This window comes from Bicyclus anynana, chromosome 10 (assembly GCF_947172395.1).
Source record: "Bicyclus anynana chromosome 10, ilBicAnyn1.1, whole genome shotgun sequence".
Taxonomy (NCBI): domain Eukaryota; kingdom Metazoa; phylum Arthropoda; class Insecta; order Lepidoptera; family Nymphalidae; genus Bicyclus; species Bicyclus anynana.
In genome coordinates this window covers 2701385-2716487 of record NC_069092.1, presented here as the reverse complement: position 1 = coordinate 2716487, position 15103 = coordinate 2701385, and the positions used below count along the sequence as shown (strand labels likewise).

Genomic DNA, 15103 nt, shown 5'->3' with positions numbered 1-15103 from the left:
TACATTAAATATGTAAAGTTCCTTTGAATTCAATTGCGTTATAGTAGTGTGTACAATGTTCATATTAAAATTGCATTAATGTTTGCGACTAGTATGTAGGCGAATGTTCTTTTATACTTTTTATAAATGATGGAAATGTGAAAATATTGTATTAATTTTAAGGGTCATTTCAATTACGTAATGTTATATGTTAAGTGCATTTCTTTGGTTCTATTTTTAAGAATGTCTGTGAGTACGTATGTTACATAATTATTATTTTTTTTGTTAGAAATAGGTTTAAGTCAAGGCGGGTGAAGTCCCTTTTTATTTTTAAAAATATATTTTTAGTAAAGTACGCCGTACTGTTTTAGCTAATTGAACGTTAAGATTTACGTTGGCTAGATTGTACAATTTAGGTGACTACTATAAATGATTTTTTTCGGTATTTTCATAAACTTTACTATTAATTCTGACTTTTATTTCTAGTCATCGATATTTTTTTGTTGCACAATATCTGCGTACTTGAACTATTACATATCCAGAATTGTTGTGTATCTCGATTAGTCTAAGGCTTTCGCCTCGGTTCCAATACTTCTGGTAAAACTCCAGTCTCAATTTAATATGCCCTCAGGTGTTGCACTCAAATGGTTTCGAAAATAGCCGACAAATACAGCACTAGAATCGGTACGTACATCATTATTGAGTTGAAAAAGGTTAGTTTGGCGTGTTACAGGGAACTATTTTGAGATCCATGCTCTTTATGATTTATGTAAATGACTTCCATGCTTATTTTGAATACGCTAATAATAGCGTAACATATTATTTAACCTTTATCACGGCCACTATTTATGAAGGTTTTTTCTGGTGAATAATAAAAAGGATTCGCTTTAGGTATGGTATCAAAACTGTATGTAAAACTACCCACACAATCTATAACTTGAACATCGTCTCTCGGGTGAGTCAGGTAGTCTATATCATACGCTGACAAGATCAGACGGATTTGTATTACTGCTGTCCTACCTACTTGGATTTTCTTAGTAAAGGGACCTATATGTTAAAGTACTTTTTGTTACAGGAGAAGATTATAAATTCATAACAGTAAAAGGCAAAAAGCTTTTGATGATAGACGGCTACACGTTTTACCAGAACGGTGCCTATAACAATTGGATGTGCTCCGCAAGGACGTCTACCCGCAAATGCAAAGCGAGAATCCGTTTCGACAAATCACATAATATAACTTTTTTCTCAGGCGCCCACAGTCATGACCCACCTGCATTATACGTGACCCGCAATGGGGAGTACGTTAAAGTTAAGAGTACAAACCCAAGATACTTAGATTAGGTTAATACTCAATAGTTTCGACTTCTTCTCTTTTAAAATCTTTTAAAAACATAACATAGTTCACTCCAAGGGTCCAGTGTCGCCGGCGGATTTGGTTCTAAAGTCTCATGGCCGGACGACAACGCAGTGTGAGACATTTCTGTGTACTAATTTACTATACAATGGCACACTCTTAGAGTTAGTCCAAACGACGCAATGTACTAGAAAGTGATAACAAAGACATCTAGGAGCATTCATTAATTATTACGTGAGTAATTTCTAATTTGGGGGATTCAGCTCGAAGCTTACCCTTGCAGAACTCGTCAAGTAACTAATGGACGCCCTATTACAGGGATTAAAGATTACGTATATCTATGTAAGTAATAAATTTGGATATGGATCTTGAATCAACCACGGGTCAATGGCAAAAATATTAAACTTAATGTGTATAAACTGTTATTTATGTTAATATCGTGTAATATAACGCAAAGAAGGTGTATATTTCCGTAATTAAGTTACTTAAATAAATAAGTACATCAATTGTTTTATTAAAATTTATTTTATTACTTTTAATAACTTTTATTTCTAATTCCTTGCGGTACTACTGACTATCATTACTATGTTTTAAAATTGTTCTTAAATTTATTTCTGTCTTTCTTAGATTGGCGCATAGTATAATAATGTTGTCAATAATTTAAGGTAAGGCCTAAAGAAGTAATACTTTCACATTGCCGGTTTTCGACTTACATTGTGATACGTCTTTAGGCAATCTTACCCTACACATTGTCAATAATACTAACAGTGTCAAAGGTTATCGCTTAGTGAGCTTAGGGATTTAATATTTATAATGGTATGATTTATTACAGATACAGAGTATGAATATTATGAAGTAGCGGAAGAAGATCCAACCGAGGCAATATTCATTGAATCAAGGAAAGGCAAAAGTATACTGCAATACAACGGTTACAGATTCAGAAGAGGCTACAAGACTAAAAATGGCGTCCGTTGGATATGCTCGACGAAAAACACATGCACAGCTTTCGTGTATCTGAATGACAATAACGAAATTTTGATGACGTCCAAGAACCACAATCACCCAACGCCTAAACGACCAGCTGATAATGTCATTGAAGAAGAAGGATCTAATAGTAAGCCTTCCTTTATATATCTTTACTATCATAATTGATTACCAGTCTATTTTAATGGCACACTTCAGGGCCAAGTCTCCCTCCTAATAAAAGAGGGGATAAGGATCTACCACGCTCCTCTAAAGCGGTTGGCTTGAGGATGATAATGTTACTATTTGATCATCACTATCAGATGTTTATAATTATGACCGAGACCGACAGCTTAACCTGCACTTCTAGGCATGGTTACAACACCAACTTCCCCAATCCGGGCTAAGAATTTACTGAAAATTTCCCAAAATAAAGAAAAGTTCAGTATTTCACAGCTCAACCCTGGACTTGAATCAAGGACCTCGTGATCCGACGCCATTACTAACCATTGGATCGACAAGGCAGAGCTCAGACCCGCCACGCTGCTCCGATGCAGTTTGGCGGGCTTAGTGAGTTTTTGAGTCTAACGGTCGCTATCAGATATTAATGATGATGAATGGGGCCGGGCTTAATATGCTCTCCTAGGCACGAAGGTGTTAAACCAATTTCACAACTACGGGCTGAGAATTTGTACAGGGAAGTTCTGATAATATTTATACTCCGGAATCGTACGGAATATAATTATCAGATTTGCCGACCCCACTTAAGTGTAAATAATTATGAGGATCTAGCAATGTGTACAGCAGACTCGCAAAATTCTGACGATCTTTCTGGTGCTGTTGGTAGCGCCGTGGTTCTCAACAGAGGTCCTGGGTTCGATTCCCAGGCCGGGTCAGTTTAGTATTTTATCATTTCTCAAGTAGGTCTAAGTCTGGTCTGGTGTTTGGCATTAGGCTGTGGCTAGTTACCACCCTTCCGGCGAAGACGTACCGCCAAGCGATTTAGCGTTCCGATACGATGTCGCGTAGAAACCGTCTGCACTGGTAGAATAAACTTGTGCATCTTCCAAGTAAGCCCGCTTCTATCTTAAGACTGCACTAATCGTAATCGCAGTTAACAGCAAACTTGTTTAATATAAAAAATATGTATTCTGTTCCACAGATACAGCGGTGGTCATCACATCTCGGAAAGGAAAGGAAATGCTCCTGTACCGTAAGTACACGTACCGCAAACAGTACACCACCAGTGAAAAGTGTCGATGGGTCTGTTCCACAAAAAAGAACTGCCATTCGGTAGTGTTCACTGACATGAATAACGTTATAACGTCGACTTTTGAGTCGCATTCCCATGATCCTCCGAAGTACTACCTCAACCCTAACAACCTATTAGGGGCTATCAGAGAACGTTTAGTTCTTGAAGTGGAATAGCGAGCGATGGAAATAAGCAGAGATTAAGAGAAGATGGAAGGATTTAAGAAATCTTGGTTTCAATAGATAAATCCCAGCATGATAGACTATTTTTGTGTCCGGACTGAACTGACTGACGAAAGAGGACTGTTGCCATATTTAAAAACCTTTTTAAATGCTTGTGTATCAAATGGTCATTCCCTGATGGACCTCCAACTTTTTTATGGATTACCAAATTTCAGAGTCTTAAAGTTATTGTCACCAGCAACTGCATGCACGCAGTTGACCTCTTACTAAGCAACAGACCAGTCTGGATTACAATATGGATTTATCGTGCAAGAATCAAGGTCAATACAAAATGCTAAATTTTATTCCTATATACTGTTAGCTACGTGGAAATATAAAACGCTGTATAAATTGGCATTAAATATATAAATTATAATAGCTAATAATAAGATATTATATGATGATCTTACTTAATCAACATTTATCGCGCAAAATATTGGTTTAAAGATTAAATGTAGTCTTGTATAAATCAATTTAAATTCCAACTTCATTAAGACATTTAATAATCTAAGTTCAAATTGTTAAATAAATAATGTAGTAAATCAGTCGGTTTCGAAAACCCTATGTTGTTAAGTATTATATTGTAAGACATAATGACAGAATGTGACATTTTTATCTGACAAAGGTAACAATGTTTTAGGTTTTGCGTTAAATTGTACTTTAATTTTAGTGTAGTAGATTTGCTATATAGTTTTAGATACTTACATATTTTTCTTCACGCAAAAGAGACATGACTTGACCTCTCCAAGGCATTTGGTCGTGCTTGGCTTTACTTTTCAGTTCAGGTTTATCGGACCAATTTAGTGGGTTTTATATTTTCTAAATTGGCTCAGCTTTAATAAATTGGCTGAATGTATCATGACTTAGCATCAGATGAGATCGTATTTAGATTGAAGATAGAATAAAATACAAATCTTAGTTTACAAGCATCTTCGAAACGTCGATTTTGACTATTTGTAGAGAACAACGACTCGTTTAATAAAATAAAAGAGTCACGATTTATAAAAACTCTGAATATAAAAACATTTACTCGTATTGTAGTAATAGATGTTCTCCGAATATCATTAATTATAGTTAGAATTAAATTACACTTTGTTATTTATTTATCGTTTTGGTATATTAATCGAAAAATCATGTCTTTTTATCAAAAATGTATGTATATAAATTGCTTCGACATCGGCATTTGTGTTATATATTCTGTATTTTCAAAATTTGTTTAAGTGAATATTGATCAATTCAATTATTGTATATATGTTTTAGGCGGTGAATATTTTTTTAGTAAAATTTATTGTTTTTGAAAATTATAAATATATATTATTATACTTTACTGTTGCGTGAAAAGTTACTACTAATTTGCAATTAAGACTATGATCATCATCCTATGTATCTAGTTTAATAATATGTTTACTGTATTTATTAAATTCTACGTCTTACTTGATCATGAACCACATAAATATAATATCAAAAAGTGTTACTAAGATATAATGTTAATGCATAAAAAAAATTATAACCTAGCCGATCCTAGCATTATAAAAAGTTATGATTAGTATATAATAATTAGCATAATTCTTTAGCTGTATATTTCTTAAACTTCTATGTTATATTATTTGTAAGCTAAACATAATATAACTTTAAAAAAAACAATCGATTTTTAGCAATTTAATAAATTTTGCTAATCTAATCATTTTTACAACATAAAATCATATGATTGTTTTTTATATAAGTTGCATAATAATTGTATCTCATAAACTTAAGTCGATAATAAAGTTTGCTTTCTTTTTACAGTTGTTACTTTCTTTGGTGCCCAAAATACTTTCTATACACCAACCGAAAACGTAAAAGGTAGCTGTTTTAAAATACGCTAACAATGAAGTTTGTTGTGAATTCTTCAAGTGGTATTGAAACATATTTTGGAGATTTTTTGAGTCTGCAACATTTCAGCATTATTTTATAATTATGTAAAAAAAACTTCGGCATTTTAAACTGGCTATAATCTAACCGTTTTTATTCTAAAGGCAGCTATAGCACATGTCTCCCTCAATAAGTACGGTGAGTAGCTTAATAAGTGATAGAAGACTTGGATTCTTTGGGGGCCTTCGTAATTAATCATCAATTAATTGAAAAAAATCTATATATTAAAAAAAACATAAGTCGTTTGCCTATGGTCTTCACACTAACTTCTCCATCGAAATTAAACCAGGTTCTAATAAATAAGTAATATTAAAAAAGAGCTTAATATAATATATACAGGCCAGCTGGCCTATTCACTAATTTAGTCTTTAATAACAACTTATTAAAATAAACATCTAATGAATTGAGAATGTCATCTACCTACTGTATGATATCTATGAAGGGTTGTCAGTAGGCACCAGATGACATTTGTTACATCATTATAATCTCAATTTCGTATGTCAACAGTCAACTAACATAAGTCAAAGTTAGTGATTATTGATCTCCAACGTATCATCAAGTGTCAAACAAAAGTGTATTATTCATCCCAATTTTTTCCCAACAGCGATCGAGTTGATATCAAAAAGGGGACGACCATTGCTGTTATACAAAAACTACACTTACTCCAAATATCCGTACCCACTCAAGTACGGATGGCGTTGGTACTGCTCGAAGGTGAAGAACTGCAAGGCCTACCTGTCAACAACTGATGACAACACCATACTGGCTGTTACCGGTAGCCATGGGCATTTACCGATGACCAAATATCAGCCAAGTTGGAGATAGTTAATGAAACTGAGAAGCCTGGATACCAAAAATAATTACATAAATCAGATTATTTTAAATGTAAAGCTTGTATTTTTGGGAAATGTTTATAAATTAATTAGCGGACACTTAAGACAAGCTTATTTTAGCAGACTCAGATGTGATTACAAAAATAAGAAAACAAATGACGAACAAAGGTTATGACTCACAACATTTGTCAGGACAACAAATCAAACTGTAACCAAAATAAGAAACTAAAATAGCAGAGAATGACCTTGAGTGAAGTCACGCACTTGTTGTGTGTAGGGTTAAAGGATCCTTTGACTGTTAACAAACACTCCCTTTTCCACTCAAGTTAGTCTCCCCGCCTATCCCAAGTAACCCATAAAGAATTACACAACAAGAGATGTGGACGGCTCGAACGCCACGAGCCGCAAGTCGTTGCAACACGGCGATAACACGTATAAGTCTAGTGTTTAACCTAGGGTTTGAATAAAATTCCTTCTACTATAAGAGGCTTGGCACTGCAGTGAATCTTTAAAAGTGGGCTTATTATGATGATTCCTATTGAGTTAAGAATGGATACAACAATCTAACCATTCATGTCTCGAATTCGAGTGCGGACCGGATTTTTTGTTGAGTCTTCTTTTAATGACATTTTAAAAATAAAAATATTGTTTCTTCTGTTTTATATCATGTTTAATTATGGAGTTAAATACCTATTTTATGCCAGGATTTATGTTTTATTTTTAAGAATAGCTATTAGGGAAAATCCTATTAGGTACATATTATATTTATAGCCATAGCGGAGTACATATTTAGATATACTTATTCATAAGTGTAGTGATTTAAGACATGCATTGTTCTTACTAAGTAAGTAAATTCATACCAAATAAATAACACTTTATTATTACTAATCTTGGTTAAATAAATTCATCTTGTATGAAAAGTTCGTGGTTTAGAAATTATCTAAAAATAAAGTATAATTTCTGAATAATTTTATTATTTATTTTTTGTTTTCATCGGTCTATATCCTGTATTTTATTGTTCAACGGCAATTTTTTTATACTAAATTTAATTTAATAAACAAAGTTTTACAATTTTCTTTAAGTTGGTCTACTTACCCAGCAAAAACCCTCCCCTATAAACAGAGCAACGTAATTTGCTAGGCATCGAAAGTACAAGTGCTAACCATCATGTGACTGTAGTCTGTAAATACACCAAAAATCATACTTTACCTTGGCGGAAATAGGTACTTCCCATAGACATTAGTTTTATTAAATTTTATCAGATCATTTTCATGGCCATTTAAGAAACAGGCTTATGTTAATAACTTTGAATTCAGTGCCAGTATTATGATGGTTGTAGTTGTAGGTTTAGAGCCGTGATAGCCCAGTGGATATGACCTCTGCCTCTGATTCCGGAGGGCGTAAGTTCGAATCCGGTCCGCGGCATGCACCACCAACTTTTCAGTTGTGTGCATTTTAAGAAATTAAATATCACGTGCCTCAAACGGTGCAGGAAAAACATTGTGAGGAAACCTGCACACCGGAGAATTCTCTTAATTCTCTGCGTGTATGAAGTCTGCCAATCCGCATTGGGCCAGCGTGGTGGACTAATGGCCTAACCCCTCTCATTCTGAGAGGAGACTCGAGCTCAGCAGTGAGCCGAATATGGGTTGATGATGATGATGATGAGTTGTAGGTACAAGACATTTGACCAGATTGTTTCATATTTTTATTTAATGTTTAGGCTTTCATTGATCTGCCATGTCATGACAAAACACTGATCTAAAAAATCACCAATTGCTGAGAAATCGCAGTTCTTCTTTGTTTTTGCTAGAAACTGTATCCTATTAATGCATTTCTGAGAATATATTTGAGTCTTAAAGCAATTATTAAATGCCACAAAACAGTGTATCTGAAGATACAGTGTATTGTCATGGCACGGCTGTGGCGGCATATCCAATAAATAAAATTAATTCCTACAGCTCGCATACTGACGTCTAGACGCGGGCGCCCGCTGCTCCTGTATCGCAACTACACGTACTCCCAATCATCTGGCTTCACAACCAAACAAGGGCACAGGTGGCTGTGCACATCGCACAGATCGAAACTGTGCAAGGCTTACGTAATCACAGGCACCGAGGATCACGTCGTACGTTATTATATGGACGAGCATAACCACGAGTCTCCCACTTACTTTGTATCGAGGGAAGGTTGCTACGTTCCTATGATTAGTCGTCTAAGAAAACCTTTGTAAACTACTAAGTTTACGATAAGCACGAGAAAGAACTCTATTAATATGTGAATAGAGCTCTTTTTAACTACCCTCGTCTTGACATGTAATTATCTCGGTGCACGATTGAAAATATGAACCAATACCAATAGCCACATGTCATTGTTGTTTCGGCGAAATGACCAGTGGCGTAGCTTGCCTTGAAGGGGCGCTGTATCAAAATAATTATTACACCAGATTAAGAGAGATATTTGAAGAAAATTTTTTGTTTTCATACTTACGGTCCCGTATTATTGATACGGCTGATGAGCTACGCCCCTGGAAATGACATCGTCATTTTACGTAGTTCTCAAGATTGACAGTGCATTTGTGGATTGTGGATGCGACTCCATAGGTGTACTTAATAGAAGATCCGTATTAGAAACGACCTTCACCCATCTGTTTAACCGATGAAGTGTTTTATATCAAAATTAGGATATTAAAAAGATTACTTTTATATTAATATTAATATAATAGTAATCTTCTCTTAAAAACTCCTGGCCAAGCTATAATTAATGGTAGTTAATGGTTAATGATAGTTAGACCAGAAATTTTTTAGGCCAACTTGCAATACAATTTTTAACATACTGAATTTGATATAAAACACTTTTCATCCAATAAACAGATGGGTGAAGATTGTTTCTAATATGGACCTTAGACTATAAGTGTAAACTCCAGTTTTAGTCTAGTTGAGTTATTCGCTAACTCTTATTTGCTACACATCACATCATATGCAATGAAAAATGTATTTCTGAGCTCATCTTTTATGAGAAATATAACAGAATAAAGTTAGCAAATACCTCAGCCAGCTGGCAGTTGACAGAGAAGACTAGTCACAAAATCTATATTAAGAGTAACCAAAGGCAAGAAATAATGTACATAAATAAACAAATAGAAGTGTTGCAATTTTATTTTTATTTTATCTTTGTAGTTACACATCAACATAATTTGTTGGGATTATAATACAAAATAATATTTCTTAAAAAATAAATTATATACTAAATTGAGCAGTTTTATTAAAATCTACGGGAACAAGAAATAGGTAAATAGGGGAAAGGAAGGCTTATAATTTAGCAGTCTTTGTAATTACAATTTTCATTAGTACACTAGTTAATATAGGGGCCAATCAATTTTATAATTTATTAGGGTTTGAGCCTTTACAAAGGATTTTAATTTATTATATTTTTTGTGTGTAAAAGGAATATTTGCCACAGCTATAACTCAAGTGATACAAAATCGGAGTATGTCAGACTAGTATCAAACCCATGTAGGGCCCTTAGTCATGAGTTGTTTCTTGCAAAGCGGCAACATTGTATCACGTGAGTTTTAGCTGTGTTTCATAATAAATTAATATTCCTGTTCTCCACCATATAATAAAAGAATAAGCATAATTTTGAAATAATTACATACAATTATTTATTTTATTCATTTTGTTTTGCTTACAAACTAACTTACTAAAGTAAAAAAGCATTAAAGTCTTTGAGGTATACAAATTACTATGAGGTAGAAAATAAATCAGTCTTAAAATTCAGTCATTATAGTTAATAGAGTTCATACCCTCATTGTGTGAGGGTAAAAGCACAATTTCCAGTTCAGTCGATAAAAAAAAAACTTATAAAATATTTTGCTAGTTTAAAATCATCTTAATATAATATTTAAGTCAAAAAACTAAAATCAGTCTTTACAATGTAAATCCCACAATATTCATAAGGACCCATAAATCATCAAACAAGTTTGTCAAACAATTTGATTTGCTTTAAGAGCTTATAAAACATTCATCATTATCAACCCATATTTGGCTTACTGTTGAGCACGAGTCTTGAGGATGTGAAGGGTTAGGCCTTAGTCCACCACGCTAGCCCAATGTGGATTGGCAGACTTCACACACCTAGAGAATTAAAAAAATTCTCAGGTATGATATAAAACATTGCTTTGCCAAGTCATGTGACAAGCAAAGCAAAGTTTGTCAAACATGTTTGATCCTTAACTCTCACTTTTCTCCAAGATCTTACATTAATAAAATTACCTGTCCATTTTACCCTTGTATTTGAATGATGCTGTGGGTAAAGTCCTCCACATCCTCTCTTCTCTCCAAGTATGAATTACACCTTTGCAGTCATTGGATACTAACTAGACTGATGATTGTAAATAGTTACATACTATTATACAATTCTAAAAGATCCGTCATTACGTCTGTAAAATCCTGGTGGAGGATGATTGTGCTTGTTTCTCACCCTGTTGACGAGAGTGCGTAGCTGGTGATACACAGTTGTGACGTCAGCGTGACACCCTGTCTTGGTACGTGAAGTGCAGTACCATTGCTTCTTGCCGTAAGCCAACTTGTTCTTCAATCTGAATGCATAACCCTCATGCACCAGTAAAGTGCTCCCTTTTCTAGTCGGAATAAAGTTTGCTTCTGAAATAAATAGAATATGTTAACAAAATTCTGAAACTCAGGAACTAAAAGTAATATAAAACATTCTTATAGATGTAAATTGGTTTATTTGTATTTACAAGGCACATGCGATTATATTTATATGCTAAGTACGTAGTCAATCATTAGATTATTTTTTTTTTTTGATCAATAAATATTGTTTTTGTAAAATGTCAGATTTGTTTTAATGTAAGTAAATTATTTATGAAAGTTCACAGTTTACTTGTAAATATGTTTACATTTAAATTGTATATTCTACTTAATTTATTGTTCGCTATATCATCTTAAAAGTAATCTCGTATTATTTTGACCATAAACTTTGAGCTGGGGAATGTTGGTAAAAAATACAACACAAATCTGTAGTAAAATATTATATTAGTAAATTACACAAAAATTATACATGGGAATTATAAATTTATAATAAAATTATCATAAACATGAAATATTAACGTCAACAACACAGGTACGCGTCTCCATAACCTACACACGAAATCGAAAACTTTATTCTTACAATCTTACGGTTTAGAAACTATAGAAATCTATAATTCTTGTCCATTTACATTAGTGTTGGCACAATAAACGTTTTTATTTTTATCCTAAACATAATAGAAAAGTAAATAATAACAAAGATCGTAGAGAAACGCGTAAAGTGAAAACAGAGATGAATGAATTCGTCTGTGAATATGACGATGACAATGACGTGACGAGTGAAGTGACGACTAAGTCTCTGTATACTCTATGGTCTCTGTCTGACGTCAACTCAACGTCAAGTGATACATTTCTAATTTCTACACTGGCTTTGTAGCTCTGAGTTCTAACCTTTTTGAGCCCAAGTCAAAATTCACTAGGGCTACGTTCCATTTAGCGATCCTATCGATCACGATTACTTCCGCAGCTTTTCCCGTTCCACTTCATGCTAGTTGCTAACGTTGTGATCATAAACTCAAGTGGAGTGTAGAGGTGAGGCGTATATACTGGAGCAGGTCTTAACACTAGGTTTGTTGGAAGACGTATGGCGTACGAGTACGGAGCAGGGACTTATACACGTATTAAGCGTATTTAGAAGTACCGAGTACCGAGGAGCGCAAGACGTCAACAGAGTGCGAGTCCAATACTCGCAAATACTCTAACGGTCCAACCAATACGGGACGTGTTCAGAGACGCGTTCGATTATCAATGTGTGAGTGAGAGACTTCTATCAATGCCGAAAGAAAATAGACTTTGTTGTCTAGACATAAGACCGGTTTTTCAACGCAATAAACACTTCATACTCCACCAGACAAAACATCGCGAGACGCGTTCCCGGACGCGTTCTTTTAAGAATGTGTGAGTGACGTCCCATTGCCGATGAAAAATTGTCTTTACTTTATCAAACATAAGACCGATTTTTTAACGCAGTATACACTTAATACTCCAATATTTGGAGTCCCTGATTTTAATCCTTATTTTAAAAACATAATGTTTATTTGTTTTAGTATGATTATTTATCCGCTAAATTAACAAGTTAATGTAACCCGACAGTATCATGAGGTAATATTAAAAGAAATAACTAAATAATAAAATTAAATTGAAATTTTGAAATTAATGACTGAAATATTTTTGTTACGACTCAATTTTTTTGTACCTTGCGTACATACCACTAGTCCAAATGACTACGTAAAACTCGTTTGAAATTAATGTACGCTTATTATCAGATAATATGACGTAAAATCGCTGGCCACTGAGTATTTAGGAGTACGTATCTATTCTATAGGTCCTAATGGCTCGTACTTCTAAATACTCGTGGAGCTAGTCTTTGGAGCGCGTCTCTCGGCGTACTCGTACTCGTAACACTCAGTACGCGTTTTAGCGAGTACGACTCACCTCTAGTGGAGTGACATATAGAGCGTTGATGTTAGTAAATAATAATAAAAAACAGCATTTTTTTATTTTAAGGATCCTTTATAAAAAACGTATTTGCAAAACACTAATAAAATAAGTAAAGACTATAATATATTAGTAGTTTATATATTTTTTTCTATACTGGTTCTTTTAAAGAATTTTAGATTTTCAAAACTGTGTTAAATTTTAATATTAACAAATGTTTTAAAATTGCGCCGACAAAACCGAAAAAATACCCACCTCTTGAGATAGATCGCTCTAAGCCTTTGTGGGCGAAAAAATTACTTCATCAGTGATATTTTCGTCCCGACCAAAACGACCGCATTCGTCATGTGGAATGGCTGCAGGAGTTATATTACTGCAGTTCGAGAGCATAGTGGAACATGTCGTTGCATAAATGTCATTTTGAAGAGGTCATTCCATAGACTTAGAACAACAAAGTAGTTATATATCTATGGGTCATTCCTTTTTAACCGACTTCCAAAAAGGAGGAGGTTCTACGTTCGGCTGTATGTATGTTTTTTTTTTTTTTTTTTTTCTCTTGCCATCGCCATTTTAAGATCATAGACTGCCAAAATCTATGTTGTCATGTCAATAATTTTCACAGATTATGTTAATTAGAAATAATTAATCATTAATGTCAATTTGTCAAACATGTGCAAGTTTTGTAAAATTTGTTTTGTACATATTAAATTGTGAAAAACAATTTAAAGTGTAAATTTTAACGGAATTTAGTATTCGTGGAAACAACTTTAAATGTAGACCTTTTGTGAACAAACCTTGAGTGAAAATGTGTTCGAATTTTAATTTTTAAAGTTTGTAAAGTGTTTTTATTTTTACGATTATTGTGTCTTTTTTGTAAACATGTAAATTATTTACTCTTTTCTTTCACAGTTCTAATATATAACAAAATAACAAATAACAAAATAATGGTAAAAGCAATTTTAACATCACTATCCTTAACTGGAATATAAATTCAGAATTTTTTGAATTATCCTAGTCTTAATAAATTACAGATTAGAATATTTTATTTATTGATTTAATTCAATTCAATTCAATTTTTGATTTTATGGCTTGCTGCTGTACCAACTGGGTACAATTTACTTCGCCAATGTCGCGTGGGTAAGGAAGACACACTTTTAGAGGTTGATCGGTGTAAGCTGGGAATCAAGAATTGATTATTAATCAGCTTAATTTTGACACTATAAATAGCGGATTTTTTTTTTTTTTTTGTTAGTGTGGATGTTAGTCACATTTCTGAAAAAACACAAAATTAATATTGTTAACACATATAATATTTACAGTTTAATGTTATTACATTGAATATATTTACATATAAATTTACAATAGGGACTAAACACAGACATTAACAAACACTCAACATTTAAAGGACGTGGAAATTTAGGAGGGAGAACATCATATAGGGGGTGGAGAAGTTTAGGGCAAGAGAAGAGGATATGGGAAACTGAGCCTTCGTCCAAACCACATTCGCACAGAGAGTGATCTCTCACTCTAATTTTATTCAAGTGGACAGGTGTACAGGCATGAGCAAGTCTTAAACGGGATATTGTGGAGGTAACCCATCTGACAGCATACCTATGGAGAAAGAACCAAGGTCGCTTGGGTATGTCTGGTTGAATTGAGGCATAGAATTTACCTTTAATGGTTTTTGATTGGTTCCAAAATGATTGCCAAGATTTATCTAAATAGTTTTTTGCTAAGGTGCTGAGGTCATGTGAATAATTTTTAAAATGTTCCAATGAACCAAGTTGTACAGCTGCCTTAGCACAAGAGTCCGCAGATTCATTACCAGAGATGCCGGAGTGACTGGGTATCCATGCTAGAAATATAGACAAACCCATTAGATGACATGAGAACAGAGCTTCCCTAATCTGTAGTATAATAGGAAATTTTGACTTACTTCTAAAAGGGTTTTCCCTAATGGAATACAAGCAGCTAAGGGAGTCAGTAAAAATAACAGTTTGTTTTATGTTATGGGATCGGGCAAACAGGATTGCCTCTAACAA

General features: G+C 33.8%; 1 protein-coding gene and 2 long non-coding RNA genes across 4 annotated transcripts in view; 1 reads left to right on the top strand and 2 right to left on the bottom strand.

The window, feature by feature from the left end:
• LOC112050268 (uncharacterized) overlaps window positions 1-5553 on the top strand; it is a 31751-nt gene extending 26198 nt beyond the window's left edge. Inside the window, exons 2-3 of one of the 2 annotated variants that reach the window (XR_008251171.1) lie at window positions 2166-2447; window positions 3459-5553. Coding sequence is in view for 1 of the 2 variants with exons in the window: in XM_052883987.1 (XP_052739947.1) it covers window positions 2372-2447; window positions 3459-3724 (342 nt within the window). In the remaining variant the exon portion in view is untranslated. Of the gene's footprint in view, window positions 1-1315; window positions 2448-3458 lie in introns of those variants that run through there. The other variant, XM_052883987.1, reaches the window with a different exon arrangement.
• A 4092-nt stretch (window positions 5554-9645) lies between these two features.
• LOC128198447 (uncharacterized) lies at window positions 9646-13935 on the bottom strand. The gene is made up of 2 exons (XR_008251175.1): window positions 13059-13935; window positions 9646-12137 (listed from the first exon to the last, which is right to left on the bottom strand). It is a non-coding gene; the product is annotated as an uncharacterized LOC128198447 (long non-coding RNA).
• Window positions 13936-14124: 189 nt separating this feature from the next.
• On the bottom strand, window positions 14125-14838 carry LOC128198446 (uncharacterized). The gene is made up of 2 exons (XR_008251174.1): window positions 14734-14838; window positions 14125-14333 (listed from the first exon to the last, which is right to left on the bottom strand). It is a non-coding gene; the product is annotated as an uncharacterized LOC128198446 (long non-coding RNA).
• Window positions 14839-15103: the final 265 nt, after the last annotated feature.